Genomic DNA, 27941 nt, shown 5'->3' on the forward strand with positions numbered 1-27941 from the left:
GACTTTACTTAAGTCTTTTGCGCAAAAAGAATTGGGCGCTGGTCTAGGATCCTACCACAACGAAACACCATTTGGGTTAGGGTGCGGGTTAGCGTTTGGGTTAAGGTGGGTCAAGTATTATTATTAAACAAAGAATATAATAATACTTGACCCACCCACACCCAAACGCTAAATGATTTTAGAACTGTGGTAGGATTCTAGACCAGCGCCAAGAATTGACTTGACTTTAGTCTTTTAGACAAATGACTTGGTTTGAAATTAAGTTTTTTCATTAGACATTTTTTGGTAAAATTGGGTTATTTATCCTAATTTTTGCACATGAAACCATTTTCTTGCCCTCTGTTGCCTTTTTAGTATTTTCTAGTTCTGGTATTGCTCATAATCGTGCGAGTTTACCCAATTTTAATAGCTTAACCTGTATATTTTTTGACAAGGATTTGACTTTAAATTGACTTGCTTTAACTATGACCTGACTGGGACTTGACTTGTTATTTATTCAAAAATACTGGACTTGGACTTTAGTTATTTTACATATGACTTGAATTGACTGGGACTTTAGTTGGTTCAAAATGACTTGTTTGCAGTACTGCTATTTTTAGAACAAGTTTCTCTGAGCTACATTTCACCGTTGATCGTTTTTTACCCTCATAATTTGACGCTAATTGTGTATTAAAAGGTGTTTGTTTTGTTAGCCGAGCACTATGGCTCTTTATTTTGATTCTAATCTTGACAGTCCACCTGGTTCTTCAGCAAGTTGCTTATCATGGCACAATCAACAAGGAATTCTAGCCGTTGGTTATCAGTTGACAGGAGGAGTGAATGGCATTGTCCAACTTTACAACAAGGATGTACGTACAAGTTTTACTCTAATTTGGTGTCTCTGTTTTAATTTGAATGTTTTTTCTTGCTAAACGGCCTTATAGTTCTTTATGTACATAAACTGCTAATAGTGTTCTGTGGAAAGTATAGCAAGTGCACCCTCAAAATGTTTTTCAACCTTTCCAAAGTGCATCCCGAAACAAAGTGCACTTTATTTTTTTGCCTATATGTTTGTAAAACCTCTATAGTGACTGATGTTGCATTATAACAGGGGCTGGGAACCTTTTCAGCTAAGGGAGCCATAAAAGCCAAATGTTTTTTGTTGTATTTCCATGAGAGCCATGTAATGTGTTTTAACAATTGTTTAGGTTGGCAAAAACAGTGATTTGGAATAGGCCATTTAAAAAGGCTACATAGTAAGAGCGAAAAAATAAGTTGGCTAAGTTTGCAAAAGTTTGTTTACGGAGCCCATGGCACAAACAAGGCTTTTTAGATGCAAAGGAATTTCTTCTAATCAGTCACGAAAACAACAATAGGATTCGTGTGAAGCACTAAAAATTTGTTATTATAGTTTTAAATTAAACAATTAAAGTGTAAAAGGGGTCAAGGCCGCTTGCAGTTTTATTCAATGTATGATAAGAAATGATAGCTCAGATTTATCTGCAAGCAAGATTGCATCATCAAAAGAGCCAAATATGGATCGCGAACCACAGGTTCCCGACATTGTGTTATAAGACATAACTGTTTATTTGTTGCCATAATAAGGATTAGCACAAATAAACAAACTTTTAAACACAAAACAAAACCGCATCTTCAACATGGTCAACACAGCAAAGTCCTAAAAAGACCTTTAAGTTTGGTGTAAAGTATTTAGGCATTTATAGCAGCAAAACACTGGGCAATAAAAATATTCAGCATAGTATTGAAAAGGACAACAATTTTCAAGAATAACATTTTTTGAAATAATAACGTGAGTCAGAATTATTATTTTTTAATATGTGTCTCCAAAAAAGAATTTAACATTGATAAAAGATTCCTGAATAAAATCAGGAATAGGGTGATATAAATTAGAAACAGACTGATCAATATCACTCAATGGGGTTCTACTGATATATAGGTATCTGGTAATTTGAGTTACCCTAAAAATTTTGTATAACTTTGCCTTAAAAACAAACAAATTATTTAAGTATAATCTCCGAAATATGTCAATAGCCGTGTTTTCATGGCTGACTGATTTAACATAGTGTTTGGTCTAGTGTTTTCAGTTTTCATGTTAAGTTAATACAGGGGTCGGCAACCTTTTTCTAGTCGCGGGCCAAAACCAAACTAAAAAGGTCTCTGTGGGCCGCACAAAATGATAACTAAGAAATGTGTTATTAAAATGTTAGAACAACTGTGAATCAGGCAGGCCTCGGATATTTTTTGCACTTAAAAACGTGTTTATAATTACATTTACAGAGGCAGTAAAGTGTTGACGCAAAGCGAATAAAAAGTGTAATAAAATTACTTTGAAGGAACGCAATAACATCTAAAGTTAATCTAGCTCAGTGTTTGTTAACTGTCAAGTCAAGGTGCATCTTGCGAGCATAGCGAGTGCGATTTGTATACCGGTATTTCTATTAAATTTTTTGCAAGTTTCATTACATTGCCGAAAATAGAAATTAAAAAAAGGCAGCATCAAAACGGAAACAAACAGGACGTATGATGAACATTCACGCGAAGCGTGAAAATTTTTCGCAATTACGTAGTTATAATAGTAAAAAAGTATGTGAAATAGACTCGTGTCTAATTTGTCAGGATCCAGCCGTGGGCCGTAGGTTGCTGACCCCTGAGTTAATATATGCAAAATAAGAGTTGTTTGATTAAATGATCCAAAAAAAGTTATCTTGACATCGCTCTAGTAAAAATCCAAATTTGGAATTGCTAAAATCTTGTTTGTTTTTTGTTTCCAGGGTGCAAATCTATCACCTGGTGGGGTCATGAAGCGTACGGCACCACCTACAGTCGCAGCTTGGAGTCCCAAAAACCAGCTTCTTGCTGTTGGTTGGGAAAATGGTGATTTGCTAATCTGGAATGACCAAAAGAAGGAATTGCATGAAGTACCAGGCCTACACACTAAAGCAATATCTACCATTTCATGGACTGGTCAGGGAACCCGATTGGCTTCAGGAGATTCTGTTAGTTTTGTTTTTTAAACTAAACATTAGGAAAACTATAGTGTAGATCAGTGCTTCCCAACCTTTTTTTAGTTCTTGACCTACTTTTAATGCAAGCTTTATTATGCGACTTACGATGAGATATAACCAAACAAATGGAAAACAAATTAATCACCAAAGAACCAATGTATACACATGCAATCTACTATTAATGTAAAACTTGAGCTTGCATATTGGATACTATCAGATCAAGTTTAGGCTTGATTGGAGACAAGCTTATCACACACAACATAGCATTGGGAGTGTCTGTTTTAAGGCTGTTCCGAGCCTTGGATTCAGTGACAGTTATGTAATGATAATTGAATAATTGCCACATCCACTGTTTTTTTGAAGGTGTTTTGGGTATTTCTCCAGCGGTTTCCCAAATTTTGGACTTGCAACTTTTTGGTATTTAAATGAAACACTTGCGGTCTCTTAAAACTACTTAGCGGTCACCAAAACCAAACCTTACAAAAAAACCTGGCCACATCTAATAGAAAACTGTAAAATTTAGAAATGCTTTTCAAACCACCTGAAATAGTTTGTGGCCCACTGGTTGGGAAGAACTGGTGTACATGTTGTCTCAGTAAATGGTTTCTGTTTACATATTTCATAGTTTTGTAGTCTTGTTTTTAAATATGTTTGTCAATTACCAGTTATAACCTTCCTAGCAAAAAGGTTAAATGAGCTTGTCTTTTTGTAGATGATGTCAATTTACTCGACATTTTTGGCTTTGGCATTAATTTTTAAGCTACATTACAGTTCCATGCATACTGTGTCCAAAATACATTAGATTGGGTTGTTGGGAATCAGATAACCTCACCTCTAATCGAAAATAGCAAAATAACCGAAAATAAGTTTTTTTTCTATTACAGGAAGGTGTGTTTGCCGTGTGGAAAATTGACGGCCAAGGTCGTATTCAACACAATCCTTTAAGCCGACACGACCTTGGGCCAGCTGTCACCGATGCCATTGCTAAATACGCAAATACAGTGGACGGACAGTCCAATCAAGAGTAAGTGTATTTTTTTCAATTTTACTGCTTATTGTTGTTAAAGCAATTTAGAAAATACACAACTTATCATGGACCAATATCTTGCCTTAATATGTTTTAAAATTAAATCTATTTCTGGATGGTGTGTTTTGTCGTATCAAATAATGGAACTTTAATTTTATACTAGTCTTTTGATCAAATGTTAAAACTGTTGAGTATATTTTTGTTAGTTAAGGTGTAGACAAAACCTTTCAATAAATATTCTATTTTGTTTGGTGTATTATAATTTATATTAAGTGTAAAACAATTATAACATTGTTAAAGTTTGATTTGATCAATTAATTATGTATTTCAATGTCCTAATTTTTTGAGAGCCTCTTGACACATACTTGAATACCCATGTCATAAGTGCTTTTAACAATTTGTCAGGGTTAATGGTTTATGATGACAACAAGTTGGTTTATGATGTGTTTATTAACTATAAACTGCAAACATATGTTTTTTTCTTACTTTATTGAAACACCCAATACTCTTTTCTTGCCAGGATCATTGCCCAGCTGGCCAGGGCAGCAGTTAGAGGTGATGAACATGCCCTTGACATGCTCGCAAACCAGCACAGCAAAGATTCAAGGCTGAGACTTAAACCTCACAAAAGCGAGGAATTGTCTTTCTACGTCGGAACTTCAGATGGTAACTGACAACTGGCGACTCCAGCCTTTTTTGTTATATAAAGAGATTTTAATTGGGAACTATAGGTATTGTGGTTAAAAATACCATAAAAAATAAGAAAATTTGAAAATTAACTAAGAAATAATATTAAAAAGTTAGAAAATTTTATTTTTAGATCCTGGTTATGTACATCATAAGAGTGTAATGATATCATTGCTAAACACCGGTACTCCTGTATTCCTCGATACTAACTTATGTTAAGGATCATATGTAACTTTATACAAAGGTTTCTGTTTGTTTTCGCAGGAGTGGTCCACCATATTGACGAAAAAGGCTCAAGGTCGGCTTGCTTCACACTTGATTCTTCAGTCCAGCAAATACTTTACTGCAGTGAAAAAGATTTCCTCGTTGCTGTTTCATGCGACTTACAGGTTCCCATACTAGACCAAAATGCTAACTTTTTAAACCTAGTTAAATCTTGTTTGGAAACACTTGCTTTTTCTATATTAAATAGCCAAGTTCTGTAACCTACTGATTCGTGATTTTAAATAAACAAATAAAACACATATATATATAATATATATAGACATTTATGATATTTTAGGAGAAATAAAGAATTATCGTAATTTTAAAATTATTAATGCTCACTAAAATTTTAAATTGCTCTTTTTTTGCAGTCAATAGCCTCCTTTTTTGTTGATTTAAAATCTGCTTTTGTTGTGTGTAGCATACCATTTCCTTGCATGAAATTTATTGAGTAATTTACATTATAGCAATTTTGGGGGGCTGTACATTACTTTTTTGTTGTGTATTTTTGCTGTTTTTGTTAGATTCTTGTATATCTTTTTTATTTTTATTATGCTCTTATTAAGCTGCTTTCTAAGGTATTTTGTTTAAGTTTATTTTTGAGAAAAAATGTGTCCGACATTGAACTGCTCTAGTATTACTATGGATTTTCTACATCAGTTCAGTATTACGTGAAATAGCTATGAACTATAATTTTATCATGAATCGCATTGACCCCTCTTTGAAGTTAAAACTCGTCTGGTAGCACAGACGACCACTAAAACAATAAGGCACATACTTAATAGCTGGAACCGGCAACAATGATTGTACTTGTGCCGATTGGGCTGTACATAGCTAACGTTAGAAAGTGCATTTGGTGAGGCTAAACCTAAAAACAGTTCCTACCTTTTGCTTTTAAACGCAGGTCATAAAATGCCAAGTGCACGACAGCGGTGATGTTGAGGAGCTGGAAAAGGTGAAGTTCAGTGGAAAAGAAAGAAGCGCAAGGATAGCTTGGGCTGACGTTGGACTGCTGGCTGCCGCTACATCTGACCAGTCGCTGAGGTTGGCGTTTTGTTTAAAAAAAATACAGAAATGTTTTTAATGCCCTTTTGAATAAAAATCTATTATTATAAGTCAGGTGTTTTTGCCTTTTTTACAATGTCCAGTTAATATTATATTTTTTAGTGTAATTTTAGCTGTTTTTACAAGTGTTCGTTGAGTGGTGTAGTAAATCGTTCGTTTTAAATAGTAAATGGTTCATTTAAACAAATCACTATTTGTTTTTTCGAACCGCGAATCGAACTTCCTATTCAGACTCCATATTTCCGTAGAAAATGTCCCATTAAATCCGATTAGTTTCTCTTTAATCCAGGCCCGCAAAATTTCAATTGACCAACTGTGGTTTTAATTTCAAATTCTAAACAGCAAGTTACGTTTAACTTGGAAAGCAACCAACAATATATGCGAAAAATTGTAGCCACTGTGCGTTTGCCTAAAGCCATTTATTTCAATAGATTGTGGGATTTGGTGTCCGGCGACAACTTCACTCTACAGCTGCAAGAATCCGCCGGCTTTTCAAAGGGCGAATTCATCACCAATGTGTCCTGTGTAAAAGGTACAGAACGCGAAAACCGCACAAAAACAACATTTTAATCAAGTTTAAAACAACAAGCACCGATAATAAACATCAGGCTTAATTGTAGTTTTTAGCGCCGAGGTTTTATCAGCTGACAGTGTTACTGAATCGAGCAAGCTTTTTCGGTAAGAAAATTTTTATCTATTTTTGTCAACTTTCAGCAGTTTTTGTCTACGTAATCAAAATATGTCTAAAAGTATAATTCGGGCGCATATTTATTAGTATTGGTCGCATGTCGATAAACGAATCCTATTGATGGCAAACAAGTGCTGACATCATTGACAAACAATTGAAAAAAAAATATTCAATTCGATTAATATTATTTTCTTCATATTTAGTTTCATATTTTCGTCAAATGTTTTTACCATTTTATGTAGGAATGATTGCGGCTGGAACCAACCTCAGCAAAATTGCCATTTGGAAATCAGTTCCTCCAACGTCAAAAGCAAAGTCCGAGCCCGAAGATAAATGGCAACTTCAGTCTGCCGTGAACGTGGCGTTTTCCTGTGATAAAATCGAGGTATTGTTGTCATTTCTAACTTATCGAATCACTAATTGCAAACCAAATTCTATATCTTCTTAATTTCACGTCATTCCGTTTTGTACTTGGTCAGCCTAACCCACTATAGTTAAATGCGCTAATAAAGTGGTGGGCAAACTGTGGACTGCGAGCTATTTTTTATTAGTATAGTTTTATCACGTAGTTGTGGGCCGCGTCACTGATAGTCGTGCATTATTTGTTCCAATTTTTAAAACTTGTTGTGTGTGTTGTAACTTTGTGACGTCGTTCTAAAAATTCGCATGGCCAAAACCCAAACAAAAATCCTGGATCCTTTTCCTGTTATTGTAGTGGTTTACGTATGGTGGGCCTTTAATAGCTTTGGAAAAAGTATTTTGAGCCGCGACCAAAAAAATTGTCGACCACTACCTAATATTGTCAGGTTTCTGGTGTGCATTCAAGTTTCACAGCTTGAGAATCACTGCTATAAAAGCTTAGCAGTCAACAACTCTCAAACCTTTTTACTAATCACGCAAATTGCTGAACTATTACTCATATAATGCCCTAAAATATAGAAGGTTTAGGCTTACTATGTTTGCTTCTATTAAACTGGTTTCGTGGCGTTAAGAAGATTTAAACCAACGCTCTGCCGCTAAATTGTATTCAGTACTTATTAAAAACCTTAAAGCACAATCTCTTTCTTTTTGTAACTTTTTGTTAAACTCGTTTGGTGGTGTTAAAACAGATTTAAACTGACACTAATCGCTAAATTATTATATTTCAGATGTTATTTAAAACCTTAAAGTACAATCTCTTTCTTTCTCTAACGTGTGCAGTGGTGTACTAAATTCCCCGTGCTTGGTGGCGCCTCCAGCGAGGGAGCACTTGTCCTGGCAGAGGAGATGTCCAAATCCGCGATGTCTGGCACCATGGTGGCAGTGCAGACCGGACCCCGTCAGCTGTCCATCGATCTCATTGGACAGAAAACCCAGCAGAAATCGAGTCTCACCGGTAATGGGATTTATTAAGACTCCTGTAAAAAGGCCTGCATTTTATGCTGACAAACCTTTAAATTAACATTAGCTGTTTTTGTTTATTTAGTTAGAGAGAGACTTTCTTAAAGAATAAGTGAAATTACTCAAATTTATTGTTACTTCTATATAGCGTTGCGGTTGTAAGCCTATCTAACGCTATTGTTTTGCCTACCCAAATAAAATCCCTATGTTTTGAAAACAATATTACCAGATTAATTTTTTTGATTTTTGTAATGTATTAAATACTTTAATTTTTGGCGTATTTTAACAGATTTGTTGTTAAATCTGTACAGCTTACTTTAAAACAAAACAAAAAACGTTAAATAACTTTCTTGCAGGACTCGGGCTCTCCCCTTCTCACACGACCTTTGACCCCGAGACGAAGGTCGAAAGTCACGTTGACCTCCAAGTGGATACGACCTTCAACGGAGTGGCCGTTTCTAACGTAAGCGAAAGTGGCGAGCGTTTTGCAAAGCGATATTTATTTACGCGGACGAATTTTGACTCGAAATATTTATGTTTTTCAAGGAATTTGTGGCGGTTTGGAACGGAAAGCAGATGGAGGTTTTCGAAGTCAACCAACGTTCGCAAACTGTCGTCGGTAAGAAAGCAATTTTGCTGCTAAGCTTGTTTCTTTTTTCTTTTTTATTACTCAACAACATAATCTTGCCCTCCAAGAGAACACATTTTTGCCGGGGGTCAAAGTTCTAAAATTTAAAAAAACTTCAGTTAACGATGTGTTTAAACAAGTTATGAAGTTTTAACACCTTGCTAGCTCCTGTTTGTTCGAAGCGGTTTCGCTTCTTAACCTTTTTACTGATTATAACAATTTTCTCTTAGGAAAGAGATTACCATCCTTGTTCTCTTGCCGATTGTAACCTTTATAACAGTGAATAATTTGCAAGTGATAGTTTAGGTATGGCCTAGCCGGCAAAATATTGGGTTTAGCATTCTCTGAAGTATATCACCTCTATTAAAAGCCGCGTGAAATTTCCTTTGGCCCTAATTTTGGTGAAAACATCACTTTAACAGCTACTTTGTTGCCGTTTCTTTAAAGATGATTTGTAAGTATGCCGTTGTATTTATAAAACGTGTATGTCAACTGGTTTTACGAGATATCTAGGTTTGAATAGAAACTAAATTCAACTATGTAATACAAATTGACGTAGCAGCACGGTTAATACTGAACCAAACGTGCTCAGATTTAGTTTGTGAGTTTTCAGACACAACATAACAATTCAAGGGGGTCCCCACTGAAATTCGACAAAAAAGTGTTTTTCTAAACAACCCTACTATGTAGACATTTTATCATTTTTTTACTATAAAGTATTTTTATGTATCTTTTTATTTTACCAGGTTCGTTCGAGTGCCAATCGCACGTGAACGCTTTGCACGACCAGAGTCTTTTCTGTATTGAGGCGCCCAAAGATGCGAAAGACCGCACCAAGATTCAGGCCAGGAATTTTCAGGTGGGCAAAATCTCAAAAGCATTTCGGTAGCTATAGGTAACAGGTTATTTTATTAGATTTTTTTAGTTTTCATATAAAGTTTTATTTTCAAGCATTAATTTAAAAATAACATTGAAACATCAATGCAGTGCTATTAAAATAAACTAATACATATACACTTTACCAAACAACAATTTTGGGTGACCTAAATTTATATCACAAAGTTTGTTACCGAATAAATTGGGTAAATATTGTTCCGAAGTATTTGAAAAAATATAGGGTACCTTTGCGAGTGTAATACGTCACGTCGTAAATTTGAGTAAAAACCAAGTTCACAAAAACGCACCGCGGCGAAACCGCTCTGGTCAGCAATATAAAGTTGTAACGTTGAAGTTAATTGTATAAAGTTCAATTTCCAAGCTTGAATTAAAAAAATAACCTTAAAACACCAACGCAGTGCTTTTAAAAATTGAGTAATATTAAGTTGTTAGTAACGTTGGCTTGGTGCCTTTTTCGCAGGGGACCGTCAAGCAGCTGATCCACTTCCAGGAGAACGAGGGGGACCCCTTGATTATGTCGGTCACGGGCGACTTCATGGTGGTGGGAACAAGCATCGGCCATTTAAGGGTCTACGACCTGTCCAGAAGGTGTGTCATGTGTAGTTTAATATATGTTTTCCTGGAAATTTTGTCTGTTTTTTAAAGATCAGACAACACTTACATATTGATTATGACAAAAACATCAACATTACGCATTTAAACGACTTGTCCAGGAGTTGTGTCACATGTAACTTAATATACCACTTATGTACAACATTTACATATCGAATATGAGAAAAAACATCAATTAGTGATTTTGATTAAGCACCGTTATCGGATGCTAAATTCAGCCATGGTTTTGCCTATACGTATGCAGGTCATCGTCGTTAAAAAATAAAATTGGAAATAGGTCAAACATAACGTCCCTCTCTCTACCTCTTTAATACCACTAAAAGTTTCTTCACGAAACAGCTTTGTATTACGCTTAATAGAAGGTGTTAAAAATAATTATGTAATGTTGGATATGTATTTTACAGATGTCTAGACAATGTCACATAAAAAATTTGGAAAGCGCAACACTCAGTTGTAAATCGCTTTGTGGGAATAAGCGCATTTAAAATGGGTTGAAACGTAATATTTGCGTAGTTGCTTCAAGGCAGAGTAATTTGAAAAGCTTACACCGAACCGTTCTGTAATTTTAATTACCCAACAAGTTTTTGGAAATGTGTGTGTTTTTAAAAAAAAGATCAGACAACATTTACATATCGATTATCAGAAAAAATATAAATATCATGGTTCGACATATACGTATGCAGGTAATCGTCGTTAGAAGGAAATATTTTTTTCGGCTGACTTAGACTGTCCCTCTGCCCAATGTTGTTATTAAAAAACGTTGTTGTTCACAAGCAAACAAAAAATACACCAGGTTTACCTTAAGTAAAGCTGTTTAATGATTTCCAGTTTTAAAACAAATTTTAGAAACCAATTTATTGTCAAAATTGAATAACGCCTAAAAGTATTGTTTCAACTTAAGAAGTTTTGAGTATAGCAACTTGAATCTGAGAATATCTTCGAACCATGGTAAAAGGTCGCGTGACCCCTATTGCATTAAACATACAATAAACTTAAAATTTCAATGTCGTTTTGAAATTTTCTCAGGGACGCCAAGCCTCATTGCAGCAGCAAGAACATGGCGGAAGTAATCGAGCGATTCGGCGCTTTTTATTCGCTCTCGTGTAACCACAACGGGTCTAAGGTCGCCGTCGTTTGCATAAAGGTATTCTATTCTAAACTGTTTCAGTTATGAGTATTTCAATAAGTGCAGGTAATCAGCGATCTTGTATAGTAAAAAAATTGTGCTGTTCAATGGACCGTTTTTGTTGGTATTTTTGCGGAGTTCAACCTATTTTCTTTAAATATTCCGCCCTTGTATCGGAAGGAAATGTTGTGTATAAGATTTGTGTTACATTTTTGTTGTTATTCCATAGTTTCTGGTCAGCCTTGCCCTGTGGAAATCCTACGGGCGACTAATACTTCTTGACTGACGGATGAAAACCCATGATACTGGAAATAGCTTTTATTATTACTAGACATTTAAACGTTTTTAGTTTTGAAACAAAACCATGTATAAAAAGGTTGTATATTAACACCTCGTAAAAACAAGGAGAATATTTTATAGATAAAAAAAAACTTAATTTGTTTTAATCTAAGTCAAACACATCAGTTCCCTTTAATTGTTTGGCAGTTTGATGTCTTCTATTGAGATTTAAACGTATTTTTGTTTTGGAAAAGTATATATGACATGATATCCCACTTGGGTAACTATATCGCATTTACTTGTCACGTCATTCAGGACAATGGCGTACCCGACAGCAAAGTGTACGTGTACAACACCGAGCAAGACACGGTTGAGAACTTCGACTTTGTGAATGGACGAAACGACCAGGACGAGTTCGGCAACGACACGGGTCCTAAGTCCGACGTCGAACAGTAAGAATACACACTTAACGAATATAACCTGATTGTTTTCCAGACGTTTGTGAAAAGTGGGAAAAAGTGCTAACTTTTTTTATGTTGTTTTTTTGGTAAAAATGAAAAATGGCTCTAAATTCTTTCTTTCTTGATGTAAATTTTTGTGTAAAAAAAGTGGCACTAATATTGTTCATTTTAAATGTATTTTGTTTTTGTTAAAAGAAGCTTTAATTATATTGTGTCTTCTATAGAAGCAGTTTTTTCGTTAAAAAAAAATGCACCAATTGTTTTTCTAGAGATGATTTTCTTGTTGAAAATTAACAAAGGATCTCATTTTCTTTTTTCTGGGAATCTTCCTTTTAAAATGTCAAAACAAACGGCCTTAGGTTGTTGACCGACTCTCACACTTAATCCGAAACATATGGCGACGAATAGGTACGGCGGTCGAATTTGACTCGTGTTTGCTTAAAGAAAGCATCAAAGTCACGGTCTTGCTTTGATGATTGGAAACTGATTTTTGCTCATTAGGCTCGACGCCCCTCGATCGAATCAAAGTCTGGTATCGATTAAAGTGGTAAAAATGCGGTTTACAACACGTCAACATGCCAGCAAATATTGTGCCAGTATTACGCGCCCCCATCGAAAAACATAATATGAACGACTGTTTTCTGCTAAAATGTGTGATGCCTACTTTGATTTTATAAACAGTATTTTTTCCCTTATAATATCGCCTTTGAATGTATACCGTTGTAGTTATACCACTAACTAGGAACTTGTAAAGCGAATAGGGATATCGTGTTTGACCACACGTTTTTCCCCTGGTCCTGGTTTTGAACCACCCTGATTCACCCAAAAGTTTTTTATCTGGTTAAACAAGCGTTCAGTCGCCTATTTTGGTTTAAAATGCGTTCAATAAGACGACGGGTCGATAGCAAAAGCACCATATAATGGCCAACGTTGCTTCCGAGCCCGAGGTATCAGATATACCTCTTTTCTATCCTAAAAACACAGGACTGTGATTTTCTTGAATACCTTTAATTATACCTGGTATGATTTGTTCCCAAAGAGCTAGCCAGAAAAACGTATCATAGCCACTGTTTAAAGCAGGGAGGGCAACCTACAGCCCGCGGGCCAGATCCGGCTCGCCAAAGCAAATCTTCTAGCCCGCAAACTATCTTATAGATTAGGCACGAGCCCATTCCTTATGTTTATTGGCCTATTTTAAATACGTAAAGCAATTTGTTTTGCGCTCGGCACAAATCTTGTTCCTGCATCAAGTTTAATATGCAGTTAGAGTCTTTTCAATTATAAAATACCCTAGTTTTATCCCTGATAACAGTCGCTGCGGTTGTTATAATAAGTCTACACAGTTGAAAACGGCCCGCAAAAACCTTCCTGAGTTTGGTTTGGGCCCGCGACTAGAAAAAGGTTGCCCACCCTTGGTATAAAGCAAGGGTTCTTAAACTTTTTTTACCGCGGACCTCTAAATATTTCTTTTTGCTTTGCGTGGACAACGATAGACAATAAATTTTCAAAAAATTACATCATAAATTGACGTCACAATTAAATACACTTTAGAAATATGCTGATATTTTCATCAATTTACATCACACAACAAATTCAGAAGTATTAAGTAAAATTGAGTCAAATACATTCAGTGCTAAAACGTTTGTTTTTCATTATACTCTTTACTTTGAATACTTGATTATATACTTCTTAAATATACACTAATATTTCAATTTAACCTTCATGGAACCCCTAAAATTAGGCCACGGACCCCCAAGGGGTCCATGGACCCAAGTTTGAGAACCCCTGATTTAAAGCAACTCTTTAACCCGTAACAGGAGTCGTTCCGACGCAGCTCGTGAGGTCGCCGGCCGCTACCCGGTGTGCGCGCGCTGGGACGCCACCGAGCGGCGGCTGCTCGCGTGCGAAGCTCGCCTTGCCGACGCCGGGTATGACGTCACCGGAAAGAAGTCGCTGCTGGGCGGAACGACCTCGCCGACGCCGAAACCGGTGAGCTTACGTTTCGTTTTTTAAAATACTTATTGGTCGGTCGATATTCGCTGTACATTTTTTATTTTTTTGTTGCGCATCCGTGTTTATTTTAGCACAAGGCTGAAATATGTAGATAATATGGGCAGGATATTTTTTTAAGATTTTAAAGAAAAAAATTAGGAAAAAACTTAACGTGTCTGAATTTGGTTATCCTGTTTTTTTTTCAAATCTGGCAAATTTTGTGTCAATTGTCTAAAGTTCAACGTTCTTAAAAAAAGAACGAAAAGTAGTAGTGTTTCGAAGTTATTGAAATTGTAATTTGTTCTGTTTTGTTAATAACTTTATCTATTCTAAACTATCGTATTAATTTCCGGGTAAAATTACGTAAGTTTTCCTAAGAATAAATTATGTTTACTTTTATTTGCCAAAAGTTAGGTTTGCTTTTCATTTTTCCAAAATATCTCTGAATACAGAAATAGTTTGACCAAACTTTTTCGAAAAAATGATTACTTTTAAGGTATATTAGGAATATAAAAGCCCATATAGATAAGTAAGTAACATTTTAAACGTTTCGCATATCTCTATGAATTTTCAGCATTGTTTTACAGTGTTTCCTAATTGGCTCAATATCGTTGAATTGATTCCATTTTTATTGATTGACTGAAAATTAAGCAGCAGCCCTGTAACAGAATAAATGTATTTTTGCCGCGTACCATTTAAAGCAGGGGCGGGAAACATACGGCCCGCGGGCCGGGTTCGCGGCCACATTCTGCCACAATCCCCCATTACTTGCTTACTACGTCAATTTATAAAGATTGTTAGTTATTCTTTGACTCTTTGTTTTCTTTAAGTTTTTAGATTATTTGTTTTGGGTTGAAGTTATATTTAGAATTTACAAAGATATTTTCTCATGGATTTGCCCAGAAACGTAAGTTTGAGAAGGAGTGTCGCGAATTTAACAAGGATTGAATGCCCAAGTACTTTTTCACTCAAATCGTTAAGAATCAGTATTTTTTTAAAAAAAAGACAAAAATATCAACTAAGTATTTTCTTGAGTTATGCATAAACCCGAAAAAATGTTGAAGACGCCAAGACACTAATGAAGTACTCCAAACAACAATAAGCTATTTAAATCAATGTATTTCTAACCAGGTCTAAGGTGGTACATAAACACTGTACAAAAGCTCAAAATGGTACGCGAGAATAAAAAGTTTGGGAATCTCTGACGTAAAGTGTACGATGTAATTTACGTGGATTGTACATAAAGTGAACGTCATGATTCTGGTTGCACATCAATGATAATAAAAAATGTTTGGATGTTAAGAGATAAAAATAATTCGCTAATAAAAGCATTATCAGTAGGGCGATTATTTTTTGACCTAAAAAAATAAATTTTGACCTATTATAAATATATTGATTATTTTAAACAACAACATAGTGTCTTGGCGTCGTCAACAACACGTTTTTCATATTTTACTGACTATCGGTCGAACACAAATCAGCTATTTTTTCGGAATTATACAAAATTATTGGAATCCTTAGTTGATACTTTTGTCATTTCAAAAAGTCAAATAACTATAAATTGCCGAAGAAAACAAAGACGCTGGTTATTTTAAAAAATGTTGTCAAGAGAAAACAGACAGCAAATACTGTTCAATACATTTGTTCAAATCAGAAATAAACAACTGTATAATGCAAAAACGAAGCTGAGCCTAATGCGATAAACTTGGACAGGGTGGATAATTTTGGAAGCTCGCGTATATATAACACAGTTAAAATGTTGTTGAATATAACTCAAAACTAAACTTTTTTTAAAAGCATTTTAACATAACGTCAATTATAAAAAAGCTGATAATAGTTTTTTTTAATTTTGTAAACGATTTTTGTGCATTTTTAATTGTTTTTGACTTGAAATAATTTTGACAATTTTTTACCTAACGTGTAATTATTTATCTCATAACATCTCAATTCTAAACAAACCGATTTTCGCTATATAAAGTTGTACTTAGTTTATTCTTTAAGTCGGCAAAAAAGTGTTGCCGTGTTTAAGGAGTACAACGTTAGTCGCTATTATGCGACGAAACACGCAAGCTTTAAAAGTACTTAATCCGGCCCGCCAAGTACTTCATTTGCCATATCTGGCCCGCCGACCGGAGAAGTTGCCCGCCCCTGATTAAAAGCATTCATTAATTTTACCCCTTTCTATTTTCCCTAGTGTGAAGTCATGGTGGTTTCCCTGTTCAGCACCCAGGACCACGGCCTCATGCTCCAGGGGTCTTTCCCAAGGGGCGTCGACCTGGGTGAAATGATTGGGATGAAGGTGCCCTACTTCTACTTCGCAAAAACCGTAAGTGTTTATGGGAAATGTATAGCTCTTATACATAACTACAGTTGTAGCAATTATTAAGTAATCATCCATAAATTTAGGCCAAATTATTTCTAAAACTCGGATTCAGCAAAATAATATTTTAGTTCAGTGTATTTAGTAAATGTGTGGTTGCAATTAAATTTATAATTCATATTTTTTAACAAACAACGTAATGTTTTTAGACTACCTCGTCTACATCGCTGCCGAGTGGCGTTGAATCTCCACGATCTGAAGATAAAACTAAGGCGGAAAAATCCAAGGTATTTAGAATTTTAGCTTTCGTTGGTAGTATGCAATTGATTCCAACAAATTACAAAGATTTGACTTGTCGGCGGTTTAATGTATAAATCCGTATTTGTATGTCCGTGGTTATACCTGTAGACACATCTAGATTGAGTCAGTTTTAATAAATATATAAATATTGGTTTCTGCCGAACTTAAATATTAGTATTCAATGGATCGTATTTGTTATCAAGATTTACCACCTTTTTAAAACTGCTACCTGAGAGAAAATCTGGCAAGCCTTGGTGATTAGAGTGTTTTTTTTTATATATCCGTTGTGCTTTTTTAATCAGCAATCACATAACGCCTTTAAAGAAGGTAGTTGTACCATTTATTTCAATGTGCTCTAAATTACTTGTTATTTTCACCTACTAAGATCATTTGAAATATTTTTGCAACGCAGATGATCTCTTTAAGGAGAACAATGCGCGATTTCGTGGGCTTGGACGACAGCGACAGCGGCTCACTTGCAGCCATGCTCAACTTCTCCTATTACCTCACTATAGGCGACATGGACGAGGCATTTAAGGCTATTAAACTCATTAAAGGGTGAGCGGTGTTAGCGTATTCGCTACATTACAAAGTGTTTTTTATTTTTGGAACCCCCATTGTTATTCCTAAAATTGAGTTTCCCAATCCACCTGAAAAGAGGTTTTATTTTTTTGTTAAATTGATTATAGTTCTATATTTATATAACAACGTAAGTTTCGAGATAAACATTTTCATGAGCAATGTAAACAAGTGTGTGACCTGACTGTAGCCGAACCCTCCAATTCTCATTTAAAAAAATAAGCGGAAATGTCCCGCGGAATATCAATATGTTTTGCTTTCAAGCGGCTGAATATCACCCCGCCTCCAATATTAAAGTTGACCTACAAAACTAAAATAACTTTTTTGGTGAAATAACGTTTGGGTACGCTATGCACGTATCTGTAATGTAGCTTGATAATAAATTGCAAAGCAAAAAATGGCTTGTATATCGACATCATCTTGATTAATTTACTGCAGATGATACAAGCTCGCATCGAAATGTCTTAATCAAGATGATATCGATCTACTCGACCTTTTTGGCTTTGCAATTTATTATAAAAAACAGTTTTGGTTGAATAAAACCACTGTTGGTTGAATAAAACCACTGTTGGTTGAATAAACCACAAAAATGAGCCATTGCACTAAAATAAAAAAACTAATACCGAAACTGTGTCACCAGGGTGGCGGTCTGGGAGAGCATGGCGCGTATGTGTGTGAAAACTCGGCGCCTGGACGTGGCCCGAGTGTGCCTGGCCAACATGGGCCACGCCAGGGGCGCCCGGGCCCTCAAGGAGGTCGAGAAGGAACCGGAACGCGACGTCAAGATCGCAAGGCTCGCAATCGAGCTCGGAATGAACGTAAGGCGTACAAGAAGGCGGATATCTACTTTACTCTTTTAGCAATCGTTTGGTGTTAATGTAAACAGGCTTACACTTCTGTAAAAGCAGGTTTAACTCGATTTCTTTATATTTTTTAATTTTGTGTAAAAAACTGATGAACCCTATGTGCTTCGTCACCCATTTAATATTATGCCAAATTAAATTTAAAGCCTAATATGAAGTTTCATCACAGCCGTAAAAAAATCCTGATTATTAATTGTCAATTGTGGCTACCAAAGTTACATAAAGTTCCTCTCATTTAATCACATGGGATGTGTGCAATTTTTCTAACATGAACCGCACTTTTTCTTTACAGTATTGGCAACACTTTCAACGTTGTATTTATTAGCCAGTGCACTCTAGCCTATACGAGGTTTATCGATTCAGTTTTGTTGTAATTTAGTTGGGGGGTGAAGGCCTGATAATGCCGTCTTATGTAACTTTCAGACTGCACTTTGAACTTGCAATGTCGAAATAAAAACGTTTCATTTTTAGTTAACCATTTTACTTTCATGACACGTGGCGCATTTTAACAGATCATCTGTATATTGCCTAATAAGGTCATGCGTATCATATAAGATTAATATTTAAGGTATGCAAAGTTAAGCTCTTGTAATTATTTGTCAAACACTATAAAAAAGGTAAACAATTAAAAAAATCCTAATTCGTGCCTTAAAAAGTAAATGTCTTCTGATTTACAGAACATGTTATGGCCCAATCGTAAGATAACTTTTTTTCCCAAACACAGGTTAATATTTAGCTTTTCTTTTTTGTCAAGGACGAAGCGGAAAAGCTTTACACGAACTGCGGGCGTTACGATCTGCTCAACATTTTCTACCAAGCCACTGGACAGTGGGGAAAGGTAAATAAAAAAGTGTTGCTGTGCATGTTAGCACTTAGGCAACAAATAGCTACCCAGTGGAAACAAGAAAACAAAAGAGTTGATTCAAAAATTCGCTTAAAAACGCAGTGGTCGAATAATGCCAAATTCTGCTTCGCTCTGTTTATTCGCCGCGCACTATACAAAAATAACCCGACATTGTTTTAACAAAAACTTTCTGTTTGTGCTTTTAAAAAGGTCGCAGACTTCTGAATGTTTTTGTTTAGGCGCTTGACACAGCGGAGCAGTTCGATCGAATCAATCTTCGCTCTACCTTCTACAAATACGCAAAACACCTGGAGACCTCGGGCGACATCGCGGGTGCTATTCCAAAGTATGTGGTTTAAGTGTTTTTCAACGCTAAGAATCACAATGCACGTTTCTGGAAATAGGGTTTTGTAAGGTGGTTTTAAGAGCATAGCGGTGAAATGTATTGTGCTTTTAAGAACTTAGTGTCGGGATTCTCTATTACAGTTTATATTTCAGTTCGGATGATGACCTGAAAGTTGCTAAACATACCTTGCGCGTACATCTGTTGTCCACATTATGACGCTTGTATTTTTAGCTTCGAGAAATCTGGGACCCAGTACTTTGAAGTGCCGCGAATGCTCTTCGACGAGTCGGAAATGCTGGAAGCCTACATTCTCAAAAGCAAGGACAGGTTAGTCACAATAACAACAATATCACAGTTTTAACATAAGGCAATGCTTTCCTCCTATTTTCAACATCATTAGCACCGCAAATTCCCGCTTAAGAGCGTGACATTATGGCAGCGTTTCGTTACCCGGCTGTACATTTTTGTTGTACTACAAAACCTTAAAACATGGCGTGACTTCACATCTGAAAATCCCCATTAAAAACGGACACCCAGCCTGTTAAATATATTTTCCTGATTGATTTGATAATTGATTGATTTATTGACTGAAGCCCCTGCAAAAAGTGCGTGAAGTAACAGCGGAGTGGTTCTCAAACTTCTTTCAGCTCGTGGCACACTAAAAAAATCTTAAATATTTTGCGGCACACTTTTAACAGAACAACAATGATGTCATTTTACATGCGCCCTTAACACACGACAAACTATATGTAAATGTCTCAATATGATTAATTTGTCATAGATAGTGCGTATTTAAGTCTACATGCTTGCGTGTATGCCTATTGGTAATACAAATACTCTACTTCCGATATTACAAAAAGTTTCGTGGCACATTTGACAATCTTTCGACACACACTAGTCTGCCGCGGCACACAGTTTTTTTTTCAGGAAGCTACGTAATCACTGTCCTACAGTGTGAAATTCAGCTTATAAACTTGCTTTTCAGGAAGCTACGTAAGTGGTGGGCGCAGTACATGGAGTCGACCGGCGACATGGACACGGCGCTCAAGTATTACCAGCAGGCGGCCGACCCTCTGTCCCTGGTGCGGGTTTACTGCTACTGCGGCAACGCTGAAAAGGTAAGTAGTTGGGCAGAGCTATTTAGACCTGTCGTTTCAAGTTAAAGGCATTTTGGCAAAATATGTTTGTTGCATTTTCCTTTATTTGGTACGTTTCGCTTTATGTGGACGCGGTGATTTTTTTAAGTTGGCAAAGCCGTAAATGTGATATGAGTATGAACTGATACCGGATAATAAATATTAATATAGGTGCCGTTTTGAATTACACTATAAGATGAATAAAACAATTTACCGATTGCATTAAGAATTTTAAGGTACAATGTTACGACAAACTAAAGCCGTTCATTTTGAAAAAATGTGCTTTAAATCAAAGCTAAAAAGGCTAGTTTAAAAAAACGTAAAATAACCTAGGTAATTTTCAAGTCAAATTAAGCTCCTAAAAAATAACATGACGATAGTCTTCATTTTGTACAACGTCACAAAGACGTGATCCTTTCGGCATGCATGATCAAGTTTCGTGATCCAAGGACTCTAATTATTAGATTGTAAAAAATAGCGCAACTACTAATGTTGTTTAAAGTGTTGTGAAGCTTTTTATAGCTTCGTAATATACGCATAAACGCTAGCAATGCCGTAGATGTAAGCATCTGTTATGTTGTCTCTTTAGGCAGCCGAGGTTGCGAACGAGACTGGCGATCGTGCGGCTTGCTATCACTTGGCTCGTCAGTTCGAGAACAACGACGACATTAAGCGAGCCATCCATTTCTTCACGAGAGCGATGGCTTACGGCAACGCGATACGGATTTGCAAGGTTGGTGTCAACTCGTGCCCGGTTACTTTCTTGGTAAAAATTACACCTATAAAAATGTACGCCTGATCCATATCAAAAGATTCGGAGCTTGATCTATCAATAAACGCATCGCCGTCTATAGCCATGTTTGTCTCCTCATGAATGCGTAAAATGCGAGCCGAGAAGACGGTTAAAAAAATAGCAATATACAGTTGGTGGCCATATCCGTTAAAATTTTGTACTGCACATGCGCACGTCGGACTGGGGTAGTTTCACATGGCCTTACTCGAGCCCCGAGTCCGACTTCGACTCCTCAGTCCAGGTAATAAGTAATATTTTTCGAAAAAATATCATATTTTTTAACCTTTTATAGTTTAAATTTGAATGAAGCCACGAATAACCATTTTTACTAGAATGTAGCAGTAAAATGCGCTTTGTTGTTATTTTTGTTAACGACGTCTCGATACGTACATATTACCATCACTTAATCATTAACTGATAATGATACAAGTAGCCTACGTACAGAAACATCTTTAGTAAGATGATTTCGATTTACTCGTCTGTTCGGGCTTTGGAATTCAGTATTAAGCTACATTACAGCTCCGTGCATGGTGTACCTATAGTTCTACTTTTTTTACTATTTATTAGAAAAGTTAGCAAAATACGAAACCCATTATATAGGATTACCAAATTATACGTTACAACAGTGGTTCTCAACCGCCGGTCCGCGTCAACTTTTCTGCCGGAATGCCAAATATATTACAATTTTATATCTCAATTGCAAAATGCAAGATGTAAAAGCTTGTTCACCAAATTAAGAACTTCGCCAGTTCCGTAATTTGCAGCATTGTGACGTAACATAAAGTTAATTGTCTACTTTGGACTTACCATACGTTACAATGCGCAGTGTTGTGCCTAACTGTTTATAAGTAGGCTACACGTCGTGGAAGTCTTCTACTTTAAGATAGTTGTATGTGAAAAACTTTCGTATATCACGTATGATATTAGAAAGACAGCAGAAAATTGCTAATTTAATTGAAGTTTCCAGTCTTTGCTTTTAAGTTGCACACTTTTGTCGTAATTACATTTTGGGTTGATTTTGATTTTTTAAGGTCCTCCGGTCCGCAAAATTTGTTTTGAAATTTTACCGGTCCGTAAGCTAAAAAAGGTTGAGAACCACTATGTTACACGACCTAAACACTGAAACCCTTTTGTTTTCTTTTCCCAGGAGCACGGTTTTGAGGACCAACTCATGAACCTTGCCCTACTGAGCACTCCTACCGATATGGTGGAGGCTGCAACTTACTACGAGGAGAGACCCGACACTATGGACAAGGCTGTCATGCTCTATCACAAGGTAGAGTGGTAGGACTGAATGCATTAGTATTTATATTGGTTGCCTCACTCTATATAGTTTGCACATATTTCTCAATTTAAGACATGATACATAGCTTCACAATAATGCTTGGTCAAATGAAGACGTAATTTTTGCCGTAATTTTGTATTACATGACTTTCTTGTAGTCAATTTTTCCATCAAAAGCAGTGAATTATAATCTCTACATTTAAAAAAAAATACAACTAATTTGTCATTAGCTCGAACGCCATATTTCTATTAGACCACAGTTAAATTTATTAATAACTGTGTTGACTGGTTGCTGCTACGTTGGGCGATTGGCATTATTACATATTCAGCTAAATGTGTATAGTCGACCAGAAGCGTTGTATAAGTATATTTTCTATCCTATAAGAATCGGTAAACACCGCATAAAAAATCCATTAAAGACCGCGTACAGAACCGCATACTCGACGAGTGAACACTTACAAACATAGTTGTCAAAAATTTCGAAATCGATTTAAACATTCACCTTTCACTCCAGGCCGGTCACTTCTCCAAAGCGCTGGAGCTTGCCTTCGAGAGCCGACAGTTCGGCGCTCTGGAGCTTATCTCGCAAGAGCTGGACGAGAGAACGGATCCTGTGCTGCTGGAGAGATGCGCCGACTTCTTCATGGAGCACGAACAGCACGACCGAGCCGTCGCCATGCTTGTTGTTGCCAAGAAGGCTAGTTTCCGGGCCGGAATCTTACTCTTTTTTTGGATTTACAATTCAAATTTTGATAACTTTTCGGTTTAAAACGAGAAATTTTACTATTTTTAGATTTTAGATTTTAAATTATAATAAATGGTAGGTATTAAAGGGAAAATCTTACATTTTAAATTCTAAAAACGTTTAGGTTTACAAGGACTAAATTTTACGCTATTTAGGATTTAAGTTTTGATTCTGACAATTTCAGGTTTTAAATCCTAATTTTAATCCTTTTTACTTTTTGATAGCCAAACTATAAATTTAAGTTTCTTTAGGTCTTAGGTCCCCTTTTTTAATATTTTTTGTAGGTTACGTCATTACGACCTAAAAATACTTTTTTGTGTTGCCATAATTTCATTGAAAAGTTATAAAATGATTCGTTCCTTTTGTGTAGATTTAGTGAGAATTTACAAATTTAAACGATGGTTTATTTCGAGTATTATGTTGTTACTGAAACATCATTTTAGCGTTAGTTGAAATATTGTTGTTTTTATCTGTTTTTAGTATTCGGAAGCTATATCAATCTGCAGTAATCGTGACGTTCGCTTGAACGAGGAACTTGTCACCAAGATGACGATACCAAAGGGCTCAATGGAAGCCGGGCAAAGGTAAATTAAATCACTTTAAACTTGCCTGGTGTAATTGCGATGTGCAATTGTGCATGTACATGTACAGTTCACGGTGTGCAATTGTACATACACGCAATTGATACGCATTGTTTGGTAAACTAAAAGCCCATATATAAAAAAATATTAGATTTTACTGCCTAAAACGTATAAAAAAATATTCTGTATTATTGACAATATTTTTAACTGGTCTAGTTCGAACGTGTAGCCCTTAAATTTTGTTTTATAGTTTGACTTTACACATCAACCGGGCGACATATCGGAGTAAGTTTTCGACCTGGTTTTTGGTAATAGTTTTACTATTCATATTTCACAGAGACCGTCTCCACGTACAACTGGCTGACTGTTGCGTGAAACAAGGAGAGTACCACTTGGCGTGCAGAATCTACACGCAAGCTGGTGACAAGGAAAAGGTAACCTTAGCACAGCCTAAAATCGCCTATTTGAAAATCAAGTTTTCTTCTTAAAATACTCCATAAACAAGGATAATAGCACAAAAACGCGATTGGACGTTAAGGTTATTTGCGTTGCAACTAGAAACACAATAACCTTAATAAGAACGGGAATATTAAGTGACGAACTTTGGGGTAAGCGTCTTAGGGTGTTCTCATAAATACCATTTTTACAGTTATGTCGACTTTAACACACACTTCGCACACTTAATAAAGGTCACTTAATTTTTGTACTTTACGGCTTATAATTGCATAAATATGGTTCATTAACGAAGCCTTCTGTTCTTGTACGGTCCAAAAATCCAAATCTTTTTACTACTCTCACCAAGTTATAACCAGTTCAAACCGGTTCTTTTATCTGCCAGGCGATGCGCGCTCTGCTCAAGTCGGGCGACACCGAGAAGATCATGTTCTTCGCCACGGTTTCGCGAGCGCGCAACATCTACGTGATGGCGGCCAACTACCTGCAGTCGCTCGACTGGCGTAAGGACCCCGAGATCATGAAGGGAATCATCGGATTTTACACCAAGGGTCGAGCCCTAGACTCCCTCGCCGGCTTCTACGACGCCTGCGCCCAGGTATGCTCTATACTGTAGTTCAGTGTTTGCTAATCAGGTGAATGGTTCACCCCAGGGTGAATAAAATTTTTGCAGAGCTTAACCAACCAAAAGGGGTGAATAAGGGTAATCCGTCAGAAATGAATAATAGCTTACGAGCAAGGCGGATATTCTGGGTGGTCAACCTGTTTAGTGGACAGGTGAGAATTTGTTTTTAGACAAGGGTGAATGAAATCTGGATATAGATGCTAGGGTTGAACAAAACTAAAAAAGTTCTACTGTAGTTAACCCTTTGGTTATTTTTGTTCACTGTAAGTTTAAGCACAGGCGAACAAACCGGTTAGAGGCCTGTGCGGGTTTATATGGCGAAACATTTAAGGCAGTATTGTGTAACTACTCGATAGATAGTTAACTGGAAATTTTATGAATCACGACACTTGCGCTATAATCGCGCATTCTTATTGCAATAAAGCGGTGCGTCATGTGTCATATTGGCATTGTCATTTTAATATCAGATTGTTTTCCACAAGGGACGATCGTTAATAACCTAAAGCTCAAAGACAGACATCTCTTTGTGACTATATGCGTGCATAATTTTGCTTCGTTACCATCGTTTTGTTTTACATCTATGAGAATAGCATGATACCGAGTCCTAAGCCAAATAAAATTACAAACGTGTTTTTACACTGAAAGTTACCCATGTTAAGTAAACATATATCTCTCTAAGACCAATTTCGTTTAAAAGCAAGTTGCTGACCTGGCAATCTTTTGGGCTGGTCTTGTTCGAACGTATAGTACTCAAATTTTGTTTTTGTTTTACCTTTAAGCATGATCCGGGCAACATATCCGAGTGAGTTATTGGCTTTGTGTTTGGTAACATTTTACTATTTATATCTCTCTAAGACCAATTCCGTTTATAAGCAAGTTGCTTACCTGGATCATGTTAGAACCTATTGGTACGCAATGCTAATTTCCAGGTTTAAAGGCATTAAAACATTCCAGGGAAACTTTATGTATGATGATTACACACCTACGCATACTAAAAAAAAGGAACAAATGGTAAACAAATGAACAATATTTTAAACTACTGCTTTTCGCTGTATAGGTTGAAATCGACGAGTACCAGAATTACGACAAGGCGGTGGGCGCGCTCACTGAGGCCCTCAAGTGTCTGACCAAGGCCAAGATGGCCGACCGCCAACTGCAGGAGAGCAAGGTCGCAGAGGTCAAGGGTCGAATCGCGCTCATGAAGAAATTTATTCAAACGCGGAGGTACTATTTGCGGCGACGGTCCTACAAACCATTAAAACTTAAAAATCAGTTAAAAAAGTTCAGTTATACTAAGCAGCCAAAGGGGGTAATATAATTGTCATTAAACTTTGAAGCATAATGGTTGGAGTTAGTGGTAAGACGTAGTAAGAATATAAAATCTATTCAAAAGTAGGTAGCATTTTGAACGTTTCTGTATATTAATTGTCAACATAGTGCTTAATAGATGTCACACTGAGTGTGTTTTTTTTCGCTAACTAAGCTCATTGTTCGGGTATCTAGGCGAACAATATCTAATCCTGGTAAATTTTCATGAGTTTCAGATATTTATGAAGAAATGATTATTTTCATAATACCGCTTTAATAAAAAATATTTTAACGGAGGTTGCTTTCTTAATATTTATTATGGGATATTCCAAAAATTCGAAAAAATAAACTAAATTTTTTATTTCAGTTCCTTCTTTTGTGTATTGTTTTCTGCCAGCTTTTTTTGACAAAACGTTTTAACGTAAAAATCACAAAAAACTGCGTACCATGTTACAATAAAATGCCAAAAAAATCTTTGCCAGCGAAAAATAGTACTATGGTCTTGTTTAGTAGTGGCCAAAAGCAAGCACTACCTTTAAAAAACAAAATCGACTCTCTCACCTTTCCCAGACTGTTCGAGACGGACCCCGAGGAAGCTCAGCGTCAGTGTCAAGCTCTCCTGCACGAGTCGACCCTGGAAAGCTCGGTACGGTTCGGTGACGTGTACGCCCTCCTGATCGAGTACCACGCCTCACAGCAAAGCTTCGACAAGGTACGTCAGGTTGCATTACATACGCTGTACCACGTGTACCAAGACCAGTGGAGCTTTTCATATACCTTGTTGTGCATTGTTTTGAGATGAAAAGTGAAAACTTCTTGAATTAGCCGAGTGGCTAGCAACCCGCAAATCTTCTTGAATGTGCCCCTCAATTGACTGTTGTTAGTGATATATCTGGAGTTGTTCGCTTGATATGATTGATTTTTAAATAATTGTTTTTTTTAATTTTGTAAGTCATCAAAAACTCGGAGTAAAACTTAGCGTTTTATAATGACTTAATTTGACAGAAATAATTGCGCTTTTTACGGATTTTAGGGTGACAAAAATTTTTTTTTGTACAATCCAGTTTAAAACAACACTTACACATATTTCCGCACTCTTTTGCAATTTTAAATCCCGCAAACTTGCGTTAAAAAAATTACTTTTTAAAACGGAAGCCCCTGCGGCAATTATCGCAACAACCCATGACAAGGAATAGATAAAATCACTGATGATCGTGCAAAATGGTAAACCTTGATTTATTTTTATCCGGCAGGCGTACCACTTCATACAGGAGCTTCGCGCCCGACAGCCGACGCTCAACCTCTCCTACTACATGAGCGCTCGAACCATAGAGACCGTTCATCAAGCCGTAGGAGCACCGACGACTCGAGTAAACTACGGAAACGGAGACGTCAGTCGCAATTTACCTGAAGACGGGGATGAAGAAGACGAAGTTACCGAGGAACTGTACGACGACGATGCAGCAGCTTTTGGCTTCCGCTGATCGAATTACGAATTGCTTTGCTTGTCTCTGTGAGTCTCCGCTATTAACTGTATGTGGTTGTGTATCTTCGCTAATTGGATCGGATTCCTACCTTGTCCGTACTGTCTTTTATTTGCGTCTTAGGGCGTATGCTTACGCGCCCTTTTGTCTTTGCTGATCCGATCCTGTG

At 36.5% G+C, this 27941-nt stretch overlaps 1 protein-coding gene across 1 annotated transcript; it reads left to right on the forward strand.

Moving 5' to 3' along the window:
- Positions 1 to 701: 701 nt before the first annotated feature.
- LOC146161469 (intraflagellar transport protein 140 homolog) lies at positions 702 to 27919 on the forward strand. The gene is made up of 33 exons (XM_083385163.1): positions 702 to 848; positions 2772 to 2996; positions 3890 to 4029; positions 4553 to 4698; positions 4984 to 5108; positions 5888 to 6027; positions 6480 to 6580; positions 6979 to 7121; positions 7937 to 8111; positions 8473 to 8579; positions 8663 to 8735; positions 9491 to 9603; positions 10102 to 10229; positions 11280 to 11397; positions 11974 to 12110; positions 13937 to 14108; positions 16306 to 16437; positions 16641 to 16718; positions 17144 to 17289; positions 17951 to 18128; positions 18928 to 19011; positions 19257 to 19363; positions 19595 to 19690; positions 20349 to 20481; positions 21089 to 21232; positions 22440 to 22568; positions 23091 to 23273; positions 23802 to 23905; positions 24240 to 24336; positions 24741 to 24953; positions 26038 to 26204; positions 26859 to 27000; positions 27542 to 27919. The coding sequence occupies exons 1-33, from the start codon at positions 702 to 704 to the stop codon at positions 27770 to 27772; spliced, it is 4554 nt and encodes a 1517-aa protein (XP_083241289.1). The 3' UTR covers positions 27773 to 27919.
- Positions 27920 to 27941: the final 22 nt, after the last annotated feature.

This window comes from Ascidiella aspersa, chromosome 3 (assembly GCF_963924565.1).
Source record: "Ascidiella aspersa chromosome 3, kaAscAspe10.2, whole genome shotgun sequence".
NCBI lineage: Eukaryota > Metazoa > Chordata > Ascidiacea > Phlebobranchia > Ascidiidae > Ascidiella > Ascidiella aspersa.